The sequence below is a fragment of the Cinclus cinclus genome, chromosome 5, assembly GCF_963662255.1.
Source record: "Cinclus cinclus chromosome 5, bCinCin1.1, whole genome shotgun sequence".
In the NCBI taxonomy this organism is placed as follows: domain Eukaryota; kingdom Metazoa; phylum Chordata; class Aves; order Passeriformes; family Cinclidae; genus Cinclus; species Cinclus cinclus.
In genome coordinates this window covers 41,912,257-41,931,580 of record NC_085050.1, presented here as the reverse complement: position 1 = coordinate 41,931,580, position 19,324 = coordinate 41,912,257, and the positions used below count along the sequence as shown (strand labels likewise).

Genomic DNA, 19,324 nt, shown 5'->3' with positions numbered 1-19,324 from the left:
AACAATATGATCTTTTCTGCAGCTCTGCAGCTGTGCATTATGCAAACAAGAGGAGAGCTGAAATGTGTCAGTGGCACTAAAAAACTTCAGATTGCTCCACAGAGGAAACGAAAATTGCTGTGAAAGCCGAAGGGAACATTAATAGTGAGGCACATGGTACAAAGTTGTTCTAATACTCCATGTGCCTATGCAACTCAACTCAACAGGTCAGGGTTTTCCTTCAGAAAGATTTTTACCTTAAGTATATTTCTTTTGCTTTAACCAATTGGTAGTTATAACTATAATTGGCAGTTTTAACTACCAACTGATTGCTATTTTTTAACCTGGGGAAAAAAATAGAGGAAATCTAGCTTGCCACCTAGGTGCCACCAGAAAGGAAGCAATGCTATCAAAGAAAGAGCAGGTACAACAGGACACATGACAAGTCAAGGTCAGATATTACTGATATTATTTTATGTGCTAATATGCCAAGTCTATACCATGATAAAATTTATTAGATGCACTTCTCAACTAAAACTATCATATAACATACACTTCAAAACTGCAATTCTGCTCTAACATCTATAACAACACCATTTTAAACATGAATGAAGTATAAAAGCACCAGTAACACCCCCAGTAATCTGCCAAGGTTTCACTGTTCTTGTGCTACAGCATTAGCATTTTTCTGGACTTACCCTGATCTTCACGTCCAGAAATGCAGCCTAGGAAGATTTTGAGGCTCAGATTTCTCCACAGTATCCGTATGTCTATTAGTATAAAAGGTTCTGGCAGTACCAAGAACCACCAGAAGTTTCCTAACATCTACATATATCTAGCTATATATACATTGGCACAGCTGGCTTTTTGCAAGTTCTGTTGCAGACCAGGTGTTGCATGTTCTAATCTGTTGATCTATATGTACTCAGTATACCTATATATACCAAAAGACATGGATATACTCAGCATAACAGAATGACAGAAAAATAATGATGTGCTGAAGGTACAATGAGTTTCTCAGATTCTTGGAACATCTACAATAATGCATACACATTGCTTTTTTCTGACCCAAAAGATCCCCAAACATATGATCCTAAAAACTAGAAGAATCCTAAAAATTTTATTACACCACTTTTGAAGAGCCAGTTCACAAAGTAAACCTTCACTGTGTACTATCAGCTGGGTATCTGATCAGCAAAAGTTTGAAAGGAGCAGATTTCCCATGGGGTCAAGTGTTAAGAAGAAACCTCCCACTAGATGGCTCACAGGGTCCTTGCTGTATGGATGAAGGTAGGAATATCTGACCCAGCAATCACGAAAATGAAAACCTTTAAGATATTCCATAAGAATGCCATCAGATAATGAGACTCATAGTGGGCCATGACTGTGCAGTCCTCTGCAGCCAGAAACACTGAGAAACTTCACACTGGAATTCATACAGTTCCAAGTCTGGATCCCTACCTAGTCCTCAGCCTTGTCTAGATTCCTAAAAAAATAAGAGCAGTGAGCCACTCTGTAGGCAACATGGGTGACTTCTAGATTTCTTTTTATATTGCTACACAATATATGTAGTAATACATTTAATTTTCATTATTTTCAGAATTTGTATTTATTTGAAAGGCAGAACTGTAGATATAGAATAGGCCAGTGCTAAGAGGCCATGTAGCACTCTGTGTACACACAGGATACCTCCTGTGCAAGTTGGGCTTCCACACTTGCTATCATGCACTACAAATAACAGAACCATTCCAGACTGTCATAATGACTACAAGAATGCAAGAGTACAGAAATGACCTGCATTGCTCTTAATTACTGTGGCTGATTGCTACTGCAAGTTGACACTCTGTGTATACATGAAATGTTAGAAGCTAATTATAATTTTGGTATTGCAATCAACAGCAGTACCAGATCCTAACAGTCACAATGAACATTTCTGTCCTGTTATTTAAGACTTCTACAACAACACAATTATAACAAAATGTCCCAGGAACTGACACTTTTTTTTTTTTTAAAGTATGTAACCACTGGGCATTTTGACTATGGAGAAAAAAATAAACTAATGTTATGGATTTTTAGATTATAAGGATAAAATTGATAGATATTAATAAATAATAGTAATTCAATGCATAATTATAATATACTTTTCTAATATTATATCTAAAATTATTTTATTATTATGGTTATTATTAAAAAGCACACAGACAATTCAAATGTAGAATACTACCTTCATTATGAAACTAATTAAGAAATTAATTTATACAAAGCTTTTTTTTATGGGTCATCAGATAACTTTTCTATTTTGACATTCAAAGACATTATTCTCAAAAATGGGGTGCTGTAATTAGTATGCCTTTGACAAAAATAGCTCCTCAAACTACTAATATTCCACTAGATTATAATCTTGTACTGTGGGAGCAGATCACTGATTCTCAGACATGATTTGTGAAACCACCTTGTTGACCTTCCATACTGAACAAAAGGACAGGAAGTTGCAATGTCACCAGTAGCTAAAAAGTGTAACGAAAGCCAAAACTTGTAAATTTAGTCACTAAATCAAATATTAATAGGTAAAAATACAAACCCCCCCCAAAAAGAAACCAAAAAACCCCACAGAAAATAACTATTTTTTTCTCATTAGCTGAAGATTAAGTACTTTAAAACACCATTGTTTATACTGAGTGAATACTTAAGGTGACTAAGTTCAAATAAATGTAACTTCTACCTTTTGTAATATATGGACATATTTATTCAGTAATGGTAAAATTTAGTTGCATCTTCTTAAGGTGCAGTTTTATAGCTTTTCAGTCTCCATCACTTAATTGAGCTACTAAAAAATATCTTTAATATATTTGGTCTTACTACTAAAAAACTTACAACATTCTACTTCAGTAATTAATTCCTCAAAAGTGTACTTAAAACAATTTTCTCCAGTAACTTGCAATAATATTCTTCATGTGGTATAAGGAGTAAAGTGACCAAGGCTCTTCCTACAAAGCTTTGTTCCCAAATAATTTAACTTCCATTAAAATAACTGCTGAAATGATTTCTCCTTTGAGACTTGCTAATTTCAGCTTCCTCAGAATTGAAATTCATCCCCATCATTCAGCATATTCATAAAATCAAAGCAGATCACTTCAATGTCATTTCTTTAAAAACTCAGATAAATGTCACAAAAAGCTAATTTCTACAACTCTGAAAAAGAACTCATTGCATCCATATTGGTGGGGAGGGAATAAACTAAATCCCAAAACACAAAAGTACTTTCTCAAGCAGTCACAAATCTGTAGAGAACTGCAAGTGCTGTTCTTGGAGTCTAGAACCATAAACATACTGCCTGGACTGAGGAAAGAAAAAGCATTCAAACTACTGCTCTTTTGGTGTAAATACTGCACAGCATGCACAACTTGCATGACATTTTAAAGTGAAAACATTACAAGACAGAAATTACTAGGATTAGTAGGAAAGGAAATTGGGATGCCAAAACATAGATAATGGAAACTTATTTATTCACTTATTATAGAATGATAGAAATGAAACTTTCTAGTTCAAAAGCTGGATCCAGCAATTTGGAACCAATAAGAAAATCTCCATAAAACTGGAGACCATCAGTTGATAAAAGCAAAGGAAACACAGATCTGTCACTATGATCAAAATGGTTATCACAAAACAGTGTGACAGAATTGGGAGAAAATTATTCCCAGAAAAGATAAAGAAATACTATTGCCTTTGTACAAAGCAAACTAAGAACTTGGATAGCAAACAAAGTACACTTCAGCTCCTCCAGGATTAATACATCAGGAAAAAAAATAAACACTGAGATGAAAAAAATCTACATAATTATTAATGTACTGTAAAAACTGAGAATAAAATAGTTATAGGCTGAAAAATAAAGATGTTTCTAACCATAGCAAGCGTAATGTGGAAAGAGAGAAAAAAATAAAACCTGAAAAATAATAAAAAGAGATGCTTTGAGGAAAAAGAAGTACTGATTACTGCATTCTTTCTTTTAAAATAACTTTCAAAATGGCCTAAATCAATTCTTCTGTGTTCTCCAGATGTAAGAACCTCAAAAAGTGAGAGATAAGTGAAAATTAATCACTTGAACCTTGTCTATCACAGAAAAGTACAAGCATTTATTCAGTAATATGCTATTGGGTGCAAAGGCAGTCCTTGCACTAACTCGGTGCTCAGATCTGACTCTCCTCACTATTTCAGCAATGGACCTTTTTCTCCTGTCAAACTGAAGAGCCAAACCCACACTCTCCAGCCACATCTACTCTGCAGATCCATGAAGTACCAGTCCTACACTCTCTCTGCCCCTTAAGGCATCAACCAGAGTCCATGGTAAATGTTACAGGATATTTCATGGCTGAGTCCTCCGACTCCACCTCTCAGAGGCATCTGTGGAGCCTATCAAAATGAAACTCTGGAAATGTACGTTCTAGAATTCTTCTACATCTCAAACTTCAAAAATTGAGGCTGAAGTGTAATTCAAAGTTTTTTACTTCAATTTAATTTTAAAAAAAATTCATTCTCTCATCACTGAAGATTTCCTGTGTTTTTTTATTCTTTTAGAAATTTCAGTATCTTGATGTGCATGAAGACAGATTGAGGTACATAGACTGCTGTATGTGGTTTTTTGCATCCCCCCTTGTAATGCAATTGTTAATATAAATACTTTTACAAATTAAAAAAATAATTCAAAATACTTGTAAAAGTAGAGGCACTGGACTTAGTTGAAGATACTCAGAAAAGACATTGATATTTTCCTTCAGGCCAAATTTTCTTTGTCTCCCAACATACAACACTTTTGAAGGACAAATGACTCAAGAGGTTCTTGCCAGCTCTTACATTTGTTTCTGGCTTTCCACTGTGAGAGGATTTCTCTACAAGTTTATAAGGATTGTCATCCTTCCAGCATGTTTCCAATACCTGTTTTGTCATTCTTTAACTCTTGCCTCTTCAGCAAGAATAAGCAACTCTTGAACAGTCTTCTCAGTGAATGGAAAAGGATACTTCTTCGTTATGGAGCAGTTCTGCTTGCTTTTATTTTGGCAGAGGATCTATTCTTAAAGGCCACCAAAAGTGTTACAATGAAACAGACTGATCTGTCCATGTCACACTGTTGTTTCAAAGATAGGTACATATGAAGATACATTAAATAAAAACAAATGCAGACAGGCAGTAAATTAAGCCAGTTATTGCTCTGCACATAATTTTCTTTTCGAGATGCCTTATTACCTTACTTATAGGACTAGTTACAATTCATCTTCTGGAACAGAAAAAGAGGTAGGATGATTGATTTCATTTGTCTATCTATTTTGTGCATATCTTTAATGAACAGAGCTAGGCATACAGCAAAAATATAACTGAACTGTAAAAATAATTAACTCTTGTTCTCATTGTATCAGTTTGATATTAATTTTCATTATGCCTTCAAGCAGGTGAAAAGCATGGAAATGTTCCAGCAAATGCTCACATACTTACTTTGATTCCTTCTTCCAGTGTCGCAGCCCATGAAAGTAAGCAAGACAACTTCAGAAGTGAACGCATATAGACAATCCTTTAAAATTAGCTTTGGCAGTGGCAGGTGAGCAGTAGACTGTCTTCTTGGGTTAGTGACTTTTCTCCCCTTCAAAGTTCAGCTATGTGCCCTGGCTAATGCACGCATCAATTGTGAAATCACGGAAGGCAAGGACAGTGTGTGACTGTGGACAGTGCTGCTAGGACATATTGGAGTGATGACATTTCCCTGTCCCCCATTTACCTCTCCATCAAGTTGTACCTGTGGCCCAGCAATTAGAGAGATGATGATGCACCCGCACAAGACCAACTGAAATGACTCCTGCACCTTCCCAAAGGTGCTTGCAGACATTCTCACCACTACAATCCACTACTGACTTGAGAAAACACAGCACTTTGGGGAACCACGGCCACATATACTTTGGTTTTTTGCCCATAATCCAAAAGAAAATCCAAAAGCAATGCAGTATGTACATTTGCTTAAGCTTTCAGTTGCACTAAGAACTCTACATGGATGATCTATAAAGTAGAAACATTAGCAAACATCAGAAGTGGTAAATATCCCAACTGGGTGGAACAGAGCTCTTTAGACTTGGGTCATACTTGCGATTCTGCTAGTAAAGAGACTGAGATGTCCTGAAGAAAACTACTACACATTCTGGTATTTACAGAGACCTGACAGATGTGCCATTAAAGAAAAAAAAATCTGTCTCTGTACACTTACAGCTACAGAATTATCTGTAAGATTATCACTTATATAACAAGTAATAATATCTTGCTGATGTTTGTGTCAATAATTTTTATTTGCCAGTCTTTTTCCTTTTCAAAATATTTGAAAATCCATTATTTTTCTACTGGTATTTCCTACATAGGATGTACCAAGCTTTTGCTTCTCATCTTAAAGCAGCACTAAAAACACCAGAGCATAAGGCTTTTTCATTCATTTTTTCAGTTATGTTTCTTGATGCAATTCCAACTGATGCTCTACACACTGCTGGCAAGAGTAACTCCTACTGGTCCATGCTACCTTTAAAGCTAGGGAGCCTACCTAAATTGGGGTAAAAGGCAACACATCCTTCTATCATAAATGCCAAGGATGTTATCCCCAAGTAATACTAACTAGCTTGTATGCCTACTCTCTGTAGGCTATGAGATGAGCAGTCATAGGAGCTAGAAAAAGGCTTAATCCTACCTCTTTCAATTATCACTGCATATATTATATTCAACCGTTCAGAACAGGATTTTTCCACTAACTTTCACCATCTAGGCAATTGCTGAAAATTCCTTTTTGAAAAATACTGCAAAACATCTATTTTTCAATTGTGTAATATATTATCACAAAACATGTTTTAGTAGCAAAGATAATTCAGTGTACCATTCTCATCCCCAGTACCCAACTACCCTTTATTTTGTGCTGCCCTAGGAATTAGGGCTCTACTAGTAAAGATTCAGTATAGAAAACAAACTTGCAAATAACACTACTTCCTGAAAATAGATTGACTGAAAAAACCCATACGTTTTATTAATTCCTGAGAGTGACGGAGAAGATGCCAGACCATTTTGGCTTGCTGCTAAAAATATACTCAAGTTGTTTTCAGCTATTCAAAGAACTTGAGTGCTAATTCAGGTCATATAAAAATGACACATCCAGTTCAATCCAGTCAAAAACAGATATACCCTAGGTGAAGTTTTAGTTTCCTTCATGTTAGAGATTCCTTTCACATTGTCTTCAGCAGAAGACTATCATTATTGGAACTTGAGTTTCAGTCCTCTTAAAAAGAAATTCTGACAGTTGTTATTCATTGAAAAGTAACTGGACAAGTTTAAGGGATTTTTAGCAAATAGTAGATAGAGGCATCTGGCTAAGAAGTTGTTTTGCACATAATATACCAAATTGTGATAGAAATTGCTGAGTAGAAATTCCCAGAGATCATGAGAGTTTTGTTTGTGCAGAGCCAAAGACAACCAAAGATGAAGAATATGCCCTCAAAATACATCTACCTAAACTTTACAAAAGCAAGCTTTTAACGCTCAAGTAATCACCAGGAACACTAGTTGTATAAAAGGTAGAAATATGTATATATGTGCTAGGAGTACAACTAAATACTAATGCATGCACATACAAATATTTTTTTGTTTAAAAAATAAACACTTAAGAATATCTAAAGATAAACTATTCAGAAGAAGCAACCTACTGTTAATTCACATTCAGTCCCAAGATTTAGGTTCACAAAACCAGAAACATGCCTGTATACTTCTAAATGCTTCTAAACTCTCTTAGCACAAACCCAATCTCATTTTTACCAGCTTGTACACCTGATGTCCATTTGGTTTAGCCAACAGGAATGCAATCAGCAGCAAGTATGACTGCACCTATCTTCAAAATAAGAAAATTTTTATAGTTGAGACAAGTATGATTCCTATTTAGTCCATTACCAGTTAAGTGTGTGTTACAGGATCCAGTGAAAACCATAGCATCTAGCAGCTACCGCTCCAATTATGCAGTATATAAAATATAACTGTGAAAACCAGTTTCATTTCATTTTCACATCAGTATATTGACATGTAAATGAATTACTCATAACTATTTTAAAATATATTTTGTTAAATACAACATCATGCACTAAAAACATGAAAACAGAAGTTTCTTTCTATTTTAGTACTTCAGATGTACTTTCTTCGTACAGTGAGAGACACACAGAGCACACAGACAAGACAAAGCCATTCTGTATTTTTTTTTTTTTTGTCAGCAGCCTTAATCTCTCACACATTTGCTGGATGGATTTCACCAGGCTAGCTGATTTCTCAAGGGCAGCCTGAGACTTCCACACTGAAAGTTTAATGCATTTTTAAAACTGCAATACCCAGAGGTAGAGGCTGAGGACTGACAGGCTTCCAAGGCATAAATGTAATACAAATACAGTAAGAATTGTTTCCAAAAGCAGGCATGTATATTCTACAGCAGCCAGCAGGATTATAGCCCATTCCCCGTCAGCAAGTTTGAAAAATCATGTAGAACACTTATTAAGACATGAATGCATACCTTTCCCATGTACTTATTCACGGTATGGGTACCTAAAATATAGCAGAGCTATTAAACAGATAAATTATATCAACTTCCTTCTTCAAATATACCTTATTTTTCACTGTATAGTGGAGTATTTTTTTAGGTAGTTTTGGTTTGCATACTTATATCAAGACCCTTAGATTCCTATATAAATAATAAAATGTAACAATTACAAATAAACAGGAGCATTTATATTTGTGAGTTGAGCTGCGTAAATCACACTTGTATAGAAATATTTTAATAAAGCCACGGGGAAACATATTTACATGAGTGAAGACCTACTTAAAACAATCTAAAAAAAAAAAAATCTGAAAAGTAGAGATTCTTACCCTAAAAAACTCTTTAGTGGAGCCAGAATCTAATGTCCCATAAGCAATTTCTGTTTGCTTGGAAAGGTCCTCTGCACTTTCAATGGGAGACACCATCCTCTCAACCGTCAGGAAGGCAGCTAAGTTAGCCGTGTAGGATGAGATTATGATGAGGGTAAAGAACCACCACACACCTCCAACAATGCGCCCCGACAGGGATCTAGTAACAAGTATGAAATGGATTTGTAAAGTGAAATGGAAGTCTTAAAAAGGAACACGTTATCAGTTTTATGCAAATGGTTCATTATAATATAGGGAAGCATTTCAGGTTATCTTGGAGTCCAGCTCTGCATACACATCAGATGGGAATTAAATGCATTCTCCACTGAATCTCCTGGGACTCTGCTGAAATCAGGACTCGGGAGTTCACTCTGGGAAGAACTCAGTGATCCAGTTCTTCAAAGTTTTGACAACCCTTGAAGAAAACTGCTCCCATCATAATGCGCTATATTTTTTGTTCCCTCTGAAGTGATTTTTTGTGACATTATGATGAGGATCAAACAAAATCAGCAAAACAGCACTTTCAGATAAACCAGTATGCACTTTAAAATCAAGGGCCTTGATTGTTTTCCTAAGACACTCAGACAAAGACTGATTTCCACAAAACAGTGGCTTATGCTGCCATGCACAATCTGTACTGAAAAACAAATAGCATTATTTGTAAGAAAAGCTTGCCTAGGGAATATCTATAGGCTAAAAAGTGCAAAAGACTTTTTAAAGATACAAGCATTTAACAAACTGAGGACTGGACATGAAACAATCGGTGATAATACAGCAAAATGGTGAAGAAAGTATATTTTAAAAAATAACAGTAATAATAATCTGATGTTTCTAACTGCAGCAGGTGGGCTCTTATGGATCTGTGTTTTGCTTCTCCTGCTCAAGAAGAAAGAAGAAAAGAGAACTCAAGAAAATATACAAAACAGCATAAAGCACACAACTCAACTCATTAATTTTCAATAAGAGAAAACTAATAAAAGAGAAATATCAATATTGCATTATTGTGAAACTTGGCAATTTTTTCATGATCCTTTAAAGTTTGAAATTAATTACCATTTTGTTTCCAAACAAGACTTTATAGGAAGCAGAACATAATCTTTGGAAATGTGGTTAATTATTTGGCAGAAATGTACATGTAGTTAAAAGTCTAGTATTAGGGCAGTGAAGTAGTTTAGGTATGTCTTGGTGTGTCTTGTCTATTTATTAAGAAAACAAATTAGGAATCATTCACCCAGCCTAATGTACTGTGAATGAGAACACAAATTAATTCTGACATAGAATATATATAGATATAACTATATATAGAAATATGTACATGTCAATATTATAGTTATGCAAAGTGGATTTAGCAAGCTAGGAACAAAATTATATAGAACCAATCCTCGACTAATTATTTTTCTCCTAATTGCTATTGCTTAAAATCTGCCATAGTTCTGACATTAAAAGATTTATTCCATGTCACAATAGACTTAGTAATTCACTCTACTACATGAAAATCAAGTGAGATTTTGATCAGATCAAGGCCCAAAATATGTTATTCAAAGGGCCATAGAAAAATAATTATTTCAAGCTTGTTCTGAAGTGAGATGTATTCTGCAAAAATGATTTCCAACACCTTTGAAAAAATCACATACTTATTTTGAAATGGAGGTAATTGGAGTATAAAATAACTCCACAAGTAAAATATTGAGTTATAAGATATACTGAATATATTCTATTATGTATTTGCAAGATAAAATCTGTCAATGTGTATTTAATAACTACCAACTTTACGGCATTTATAGTGTATTGATGACACCCTCTAAAAATGACAATTTTGAAATGTCTGTGATCTGTGAGCAATGTTGCCACTGACTTTGTGAAGAAAGAATAAGCTCAATACCAATCCATAAATTATGCTCCCTTATGGCATTTTACAAGTACAATTATTTGGGGTGCCATTTGTATTCAAAGTTTCCCCAGGCAGTCTGTCACAGTTAAATTAGTAGTTTCTTTTTTTTTTAATGTACATTTTGAAAAGTTTCTAAAATGTGCTAGCATGAACCCACAGTTTAGAAGCACCTAGTTTACTAGATCTTTTAGTACCAAAATAAAAATTTCTCTGTACAATTACATAAATTTGTGCACCCTATTTTGTATTTTCTAATTTTTGTATTTTCTAATACTTAGAAAGGTATTATCTGGCAGAATGGAGAACACACATTTCAGAAAAGATGAGGAAAACTTTGCTCTAAGTCATGAGTATCACATAATATATTATTCTACTCTTTTGTTCCTCTACTGCCCATGAGGAAACATAGGAACTGCTACTACAGACCATTTCCAGGTGGTCCAGTCTTACTCAGCACCACCTTCGATTCCAGAGCCAGGTAACCCGAGTAACTTGTCCACTTGAAGTCTTAGAGCAGTTGGCATGTTTGTTAGAGAAATGATTGTAGTAGTGCAAAAATTAACTTCAGAAAGGTCTTTTGTAGATGCCTGAAGATAGTCCTTTTTATATTTACTCTGATATATCTGCAGACAGTTCAAATTCCATAGTAAAATATTTTGGTGCCAAATCAGGTAATAACAAGTGCTTTACAGCCCTTTTCTATTTTTATAATAAACAGATAATATATGAAATAACCATATCCCTCAAAATTAAGTTTGCAATGAAATAAAGTTAAATGCTTCACTGAAACTAAATACTGAATATCGAAAATCGGGTTTTGTGCACCTTTTATGACTGTTTGCTATCAGTATTCTTGCATTATCTTTCAAAACCTATCAAGCCATATAAAACAACCATTGTACTTTCATAGCTAGTAAAATAACAATGATAACAGGAAAAAAATAATAATTCTACTACAGCCTTGATTCAAGAAAAATAATTTTGTACCAATAGGTGACTTAGCAGGCAACTCAAACTGTAAAGTATGTAATCAATACAAAAACCCCACAGGAGTGAAACTAAAACAACTTCTCATGATCTGAAGCAATCTGCCCTCTTCACTGTCTTGTCTCTTATATACAACTCTTACTGCATTGCATCTTTCACCATAAAGGCTGGCATCTCCCACTGCGATGCACCAGACTTTACAGAGAATTGTGTGAGTTCTCACACAATAAATGCTGTTATTTCTGTGGTAGAACAACTTGAAAACCCGCTGCTGCCTTTTGGAATGACTTAATATTTCCAAAATGCTTGCTCGGTTAGATTTATTCTCAACACTAACCACTAGACTCACTAGAAATTGACTCGCTCCCTGTCTTACTTCAGGATGTTTACAAGAAATGTAATTATACTAAGCAGTTTTAACTGAGTCCTCTGGTTTGATTTCCTTAAACCCGGGTGCCCTATTTAAATTGTTACTGTACTTCCTTCAAGCAGCAACCAGCTGCTTGAAGGAAGTAGGTATTTACCTACCTATTTACCACTTCACTGAAGCAAGGCTAGACCCACTTGTGCACAAGAAAAACAGAATATTTAACAAACTGCAAAGGAATTAATTTAAGCGCTTTACAGTTGTCCCTAATAAAGTAGAAGAAAATCCATGAGGAATTAAGCACTTATAAACTGGACCTTCAGATTGATTTTCATAATTTCCTTTCTGAATTTTGTAAAGTTAGGGCATGGAAAACCAGCAGTGTTTTGCAACTATCCACATGAAATTAGAGCTGTCACAGGACTTTTACTTCAGTTCAAGGCCCTCTTGGGGAATAAGAGTGTGTTAATAACCATGTTATGATATGTAGTGAGTTTTAGAGGGAAGGCACTGCCTCTGTAGTTCATGACTAGTATGTTATCCTTTTTTCCCATTACAGTTGTGGTGAACCATATGCACTGTCAACTGTATAATGGGAATATGCAGCAAAAACACGGTACCCCTCCAAGAAGGCATGGAATGATGTGAACCTTATGCATTTTACAGTCTCTGCATGGTGTATATAACTTCACTTGGCAGATTTATGATCAACTTCAAGACAAATTTGATCAACTACATCCTCACCCTATGTCACAGACAAGCGCTTTCACTTCAAGGACTTCTGTGACTTTAGGGAGGGAAAAATAATTGCAGTTAATTTCTCTCCAAGAATGAAAATATATGCACCATGAACCTCTTCTGGCTGAGATGGCTGAGACCAAAAATGCACAAAGTTGAAATGAGTGAGTAACCAACCTTGGCGAAATATCGCATCCTTGCTGCATAAAGGCACCAAGGGAAAACCAGAGACTATTAAATATCCCAAATTCATTAGTTGATTCATTAGTTTGCGTTTCTCTTCCATCTTCAAATTCCTCAGTGTGCCACTCGTATGGGCTAAATCTGCTGACCAGGAATAAAACTACACTGACCCCAATGTAGGCAAAAACAATGCACATCCAGATTTCATATGCTAACGGATCAAGAAATGAAAACACTCCTGGCTTGGACTTCTGAGGCTTCTTGATCATTATTGATATCCCCAGGCTCATAAAGGGCTTTGAGAAGTCGATCACCTCTTCTCTCACCAATGTTATAGTTAATGGAGCGATTGCAATATCGGCTTTCTGTAAAGGAAGAAAAAAAAAAAAAAGCAAATAATAGCTAATGCAGTGCATTGAGTGCAATGAACAAAACAAAAAAGGGTTTGGTTTCAATGGCATTTCACAAATAGAAAATAGGACAGCAGAGACACCAGCAACATTTGTTTCACTGAAAACATCCTGTGGAGAATTTCAGAAATTTTTAGTTGAACTCATACTGAAATACATATAGCCATATGGTTGGTGTATTCCAAGCTTCTGTTTTTATATATGCCCTTTTAATAGCATATAGCATTTAAAAGTTTAGCAAAGTACTTTGCTTTTCACCTGGTCAGAAGAATGAAATATTCATTCACATTCCCCCAACTTAATTTGCATTTGAAATGCAATTTAACGTTTTACTTTCAAAAATTTTCATGCCATTAAAAGTTATTAATTCCTATAAAGTTAATTAGGTAACTTTCCTACACTCTACAGAGAAAACAAAACCAAATCCCGCTCCTTCCGTAAGTCATCTTTATTACAGAAAGTTTTCTTACCCCATAAACAAGTTCTCCAACCATCCCATTCCAGATTTTCGTGTCTGCATCCCTTGCCCCATACTTGCCATCCCCAACAATTGTGAGCTTATATTTGAATCCACAGTGCTTAGCAATTTCTGTAGCTAAGTCCACACAATAGCCCTCATATCGATCATTTCCTTCAAGCATTTCATGATTTTTCTTCATCATGACATATGGGGACTCCTGCACAGAAAGAACTTGCCTTAGCTACTTGATAGAGACAGGTGCATCAGTTGTACACTTCACAGATTAGTATGTTCCCTTTTACATGTGAAAAAAAGAGAGCGGATACCATCTGAATCACCCATGCTGTGTATACGTTAGTTGTTAATTATTAATGGGACATGTCTTTAAAACACTTAAAAGCTGCATTCTCCAGAGTCACACACAAACGACAATACTTACAGGCGTAGCGATTCCCAGAAGTATGTTAATAATGACCATGAATGTTAACAGGAGTTAGGCATTCACAGGAGAGAGAGTATATTCCAAAATCAGTTTCTTTCTCTCATACAGTTTGGATGGAAGAAGGTGAAGGTATTTAGTTGCTTTTGTTGCTGTCTTATAGAAGAAAATTATTTTCTAGTTCACAACCACACCTCTACCTGAGAAAACACCTGAGGCTCTCAAGGCTGTATTTTTATTAAATTGCTATACAGACAATAGGTAAGATATCTAAAACTATGCACTAATGTTCTATCATCAGCAAAATTGGTGATGAGTCGTAAGTTGTATTAATGTATTTCCTCTTTACTCAGTTGCTACAGAATTGTTCTTACACCCAGAGAAATTCCTATGCTAACCTATGGCTCGTCCAAACTGATAAACAAGCTGTGCAATTTACAGAAAAATGCTCTTCTATAATTATATACAATTTAATTTTCTAAACAACTGGAATAAAGTATTTAACATTAAATTTTACACTTTATCAATCCATAGCAGCTACAATCCTGAAACATAAGAACCAGTCTCTTTGCTGTTTGTCAAAATCTATTCTCTAAAATAAACACTACGATTCCACCTGTCAGAAAGTTCCTCTCATTTGAAAGCAGGTAATTAATTTCCATTTTCAGGTTTAAAAATCATAACTTTCTAGGATGTTCAATCAAAGACCATTCATCCTCTACAAATCAAATTGCATGCTGAATCCCATATATTTCCCTAATTTGTTGATTTTATTATGTATCACAATAAGTAACAGCTCACAACCTCAAATAATAAAAACAGTATATTTAAACTAACATAATATCGAGAGACAAGTCATTGTAGGACAGACCGTCTTCTGACAAAATAGGAGGTTAATTACCAAAATAGTGGTGACAATAATAGTCTTATTCTCTAATCCTGAAGATTCATTTCCAAGAGGGCCGTCAAGAGGATTCACAACCATTTTGTCCACTTCACTCCAATATCCAATCTAAAGAGAGTGTATAGGATGCACAGACACTAGTGAATATGAATTTTTCTGGAAAAGGTAAAGCATGTTATTACTATGCACTTGATTTGTGTTCACAGAGAAGTATTTCAGCTATGGATTTACCACTGTAAGCATTTATATGTATGTAGTGAAAGACTGTGACAAACAGTAAAAAGATTGAACTAATGGCACTTGTTTACATTCCTTTGTCTAGAACAGGTATACCATTTTTATTCACATATTAACAGATTTTGGTATCAACATCACACATTGTAAAATTGAAATACTCCAGATTAGCAAAACATGAGAAACTGTTTTACCCTGAAAGATTTGAAATTAAAACAGAAACACAAACACATTTATAAAAACATCATTAAAAGCTGTATCCAGCTTTTGTCATTAAGAAGCATATTTCTGCAAATGCTGGCTCACATTTAGTAATTCAGAGCAGAAAGCAAAAGGTTTAATCCACAAAACTGAAAGGAAAACACTCTTATGTAGCACTTACCAGAAATAATAAGTCATATTTGTTAGAAAGAAATATTACACATATTTACTTCACTCTGAAAGACCACTGTAGAATACACCTATGAATAAGTATTACCACAACTCATGCTTTAATTAATCTAACATTTCAGTACCTACCTTAACGCATTGCTTGGAATGGCAAAACCTTTAAAGACACTATAAGACAATTCAAATTACCTTCCGAGGACCAGTGCTTTTGAGTTCCATGACGTTTATTGTAAAATTGATTCTCTTTCCATTCTGATCAAACTTTATATTTCCTGTTAGCCCTTCCACCTGAACCTATAATAGATGAAGATGGAAGTGGTAGAAGAATTAAGTTTGTTTCTTTTTAGAAAATGGGTTTTTTATTTCCACAAATTATTACTTATATTTCAAAACATTCACTTTAGAGCCATTTTCATAAGCAAAATATTATCTTAGCCAGGTCCCTGAGGACTTCATTTCCACATTATTCCCAGTAAGATCCAGACAGGTTAGGAGACTAGAAGATTTTTTTCAAGAATTTATAGAGAACTTCACACATGCACTCATCCCAGCATCCACTCCAGGGAAGCTACCTGTTTCAATGCCCTTTCTATTTCTACACCATGACCCCAGGGTACAGCTGGATTTGCAAGACAATCTCCAGCATTTCCTCTTCTGGAGATCTCAATCCTCTGTTTACGTAAATTACGGAAAGCTTCTGTCATCACTTGAACAGCATCATAGGTCAGAGCAGAGGTATACTGAAAAGAAGTGAAAATATTTAATTAAAAAATGTCTTCAGCTTCACTACACCTTCCAATCCTTTTGGCAATCCATTAAACACTAGAAAGGATAGTAAGATATACTTTAAATCAATCAATTTTTTCTTTAATTACCCTCTTTAGGGCATCTGTGAATATTAATCAAGTATTCATCAGAATGGTTAGGGGCAGTGCCAATAAATCCTAACTGAAGATTTGCAGCTATTTCAGGGTGAGTTACATTTTTTCTCACTTACAGCTGTGCAATAGTCCTGTGTGCTGATATGGCTGGAAGTCCATGCAGGTGAAAGGGGAAAAAAAAGAAATAATTTTCAGTGTTCAACCTGAGCTAGCCTGTACAAATAAGTTGTTCCTCTGATTACACTCTTCATTTATTCACAGATATCAAGACTTCATCTCCTCCCAGACATATACACACAAACGCAAAGAGCATAGATTTATATATACATGTGTTTAATGTTTTCCCATTAAATATAAAATCTCAGGGGTAGCTACTTTCAAGTACACAATACCTTTCAACACCATGCAAAGCAGCTTTGGAGCTGAGATGCCTGGAACAAGTGGTGCCCCTCAAGAGCAATATAGGTGAGAAAGAGACCCATGTTCCTAAACTGAGATACTATAAGGAGCTCTACAACTTCTGAGATATCAGAGAGGAATCTGGTGATCACATGCATCAGAAACTGGGGCTAAGTGGTCAAAACCATTTATCTTCCCTGACTGGAAAATTTTATATCTCAACTAACTAACTAACTGAACTGAAACCACATGTGCACTGAGGACTTTGTTGGATGGGCTTTTTAATTTTGGAACACCTCAATTATGACAAATATAATAGCCATTTTTAGAAATGTAGGCCAGAATATAACTACTTAAAGGCATATGAATTAATGGAATGACCCCTGTGAAGGCTATTAGATGCTGAAAACATATAAACTGCAAAGTAGAGAGAAATTATGTATTAGCTCTTTGCTTCTTTGGCTCAGACTTTAATGAGAATTTTAATTAGTTAGTTCAAGTCATGGCTCTTGTAATTGTAATGAAAGCAAGCTCCTGAACTGAGATCAATTTTTGTATGCAACTGTTATATCTTAGAAAAGGAAGAAAAGGAAAGCAGAACTCTTATTTTAAGATCTGTAAGCTCAGTGATCGGTGTCAATCTTCTCAATAAAATTTTCTCAGTGACTTGTACAGAAATATTTAAAGGGATAAGAACAGCAGAAGAATGAAATGAAAGACTGGCTGGAGCCACTACTACTTCCTCCTACTGGAGCAGCAGTGTTTAAGTGGTGTACATAAATTTGGAGATGAGGAAAAGAAAAGAGGAAAAGAAGAAAAGAAACAGAGAAAATAAGATTTTGGAACTGAGAAATTTTAATGGTATCTACTTCAGTTATTCTATGATTCATTGGATCATTGAGATATATTTAAAGTATTTTCTCAAAAATATTATTTCTATAGTATATAATTACTGGCCTGAATATTCATAGCTAAATCATACATGAGGATTGTGTAGAGCTTTGCCTATCAATCAGTATTGATATGTGCATACATGTCATCACATAAATAAAATCTACATGTCATAACCTAGATTATGACATCTTTAATCTAGGGATCGCATAATATTTTAAAATCGCTGTTGGAGATGCCATGAAAGCAAACAGCCCATGAATCATTTTGTGTGTACAGTTTCAGCTTCTAATAACCTTCATGGGGCTCATTAAAACTATCTACAGCTTCATAAATTGATTTAAAGTTGACAAACTAAACCAAAGCGAACTCATTACCATAAACAAGAAATGACAGACCAATAACTTGCTCATGCAGAGGTGTGTGTGTCTGCATAATAAATAAAAGGGTCATAAAGGATGCATTAACTTTTTTTCCTGGAGATGCATCCACGTTCTGATCTGCACTATTAAAATAAATGGGAGCACTGTTTGGAATGCTATTCTCTGGAAGGGGGATGGGGTCTTACATTTTAAAATTTTATGGCAGTGTAAATCTCCCAACATCTTTTCAGTTCCTTTCAACTTTATATCATAAGATCAGCAACCTTACTACAAAATGACATAGGTGCTATACTAGAGCTCTTACAGAATCACCTGAATCAATTAAAACATGGTAAGGAATACACAAAAAACCCTGCATCTCACAATTTTAGAAGTAGGATAATAAACTGATAATATAAATTGCCTAAAGATTTTATGCCATTTGCTATGAAACATGGATTGCATGAATGTCAAATGAAAATAGTTTTCTCTAAGTAGATGCCTTAATTGCCAAGCAGAGAAAACATAAGATCCATATAATTTTCTTCAACTTAAATTTCTAACTTAACTTTCTACCTTCAACTTAAATGCTCTACAGACTGCAGTAAAATATGTAAGCTTTGATTGCAAAGATGAGTTTGAAAAGACAAAACAAAGTCATCCCAGACTAAGCAGAAGTTTTTACATGTGTTGTCCAAGAAAAACTGGCAAGATGTTGCCTTTTGTAACTCCAGATGTTTTCCAGTAACTCAGGACACCAAAACTTCTCAGCTAAATGGACCAGGATTCTATTTTGTACAATCAGGAACTGAATTTTCTGAAGGTGAAATTGCAGAACGGTACCCCAGAAG

At 35.0% G+C, this 19,324-nt stretch overlaps 1 protein-coding gene across 3 annotated transcripts in view; it reads right to left on the bottom strand.

Moving 5' to 3' along the window:
* Positions 1 to 19,324, bottom strand: part of GRIA2 (glutamate ionotropic receptor AMPA type subunit 2) — an 85,590-nt gene that overhangs the window by 3,312 nt on the left and 62,954 nt on the right. For all 3 annotated transcript variants that reach the window (XM_062493722.1, XM_062493720.1, XM_062493721.1), the window contains exons 7-12: positions 16,513 to 16,680; positions 16,130 to 16,234; positions 15,314 to 15,424; positions 13,984 to 14,190; positions 13,098 to 13,468; positions 8,899 to 9,097 (exon numbers count right to left, since the gene is read on the bottom strand). In XM_062493722.1, the coding sequence (XP_062349706.1) occupies positions 8,899 to 9,097; positions 13,098 to 13,468; positions 13,984 to 14,190; positions 15,314 to 15,424; positions 16,130 to 16,234; positions 16,513 to 16,680 (1,161 nt within the window). The remainder of the gene's footprint in view (positions 1 to 8,898; positions 9,098 to 13,097; positions 13,469 to 13,983; positions 14,191 to 15,313; positions 15,425 to 16,129; positions 16,235 to 16,512; positions 16,681 to 19,324) is intronic.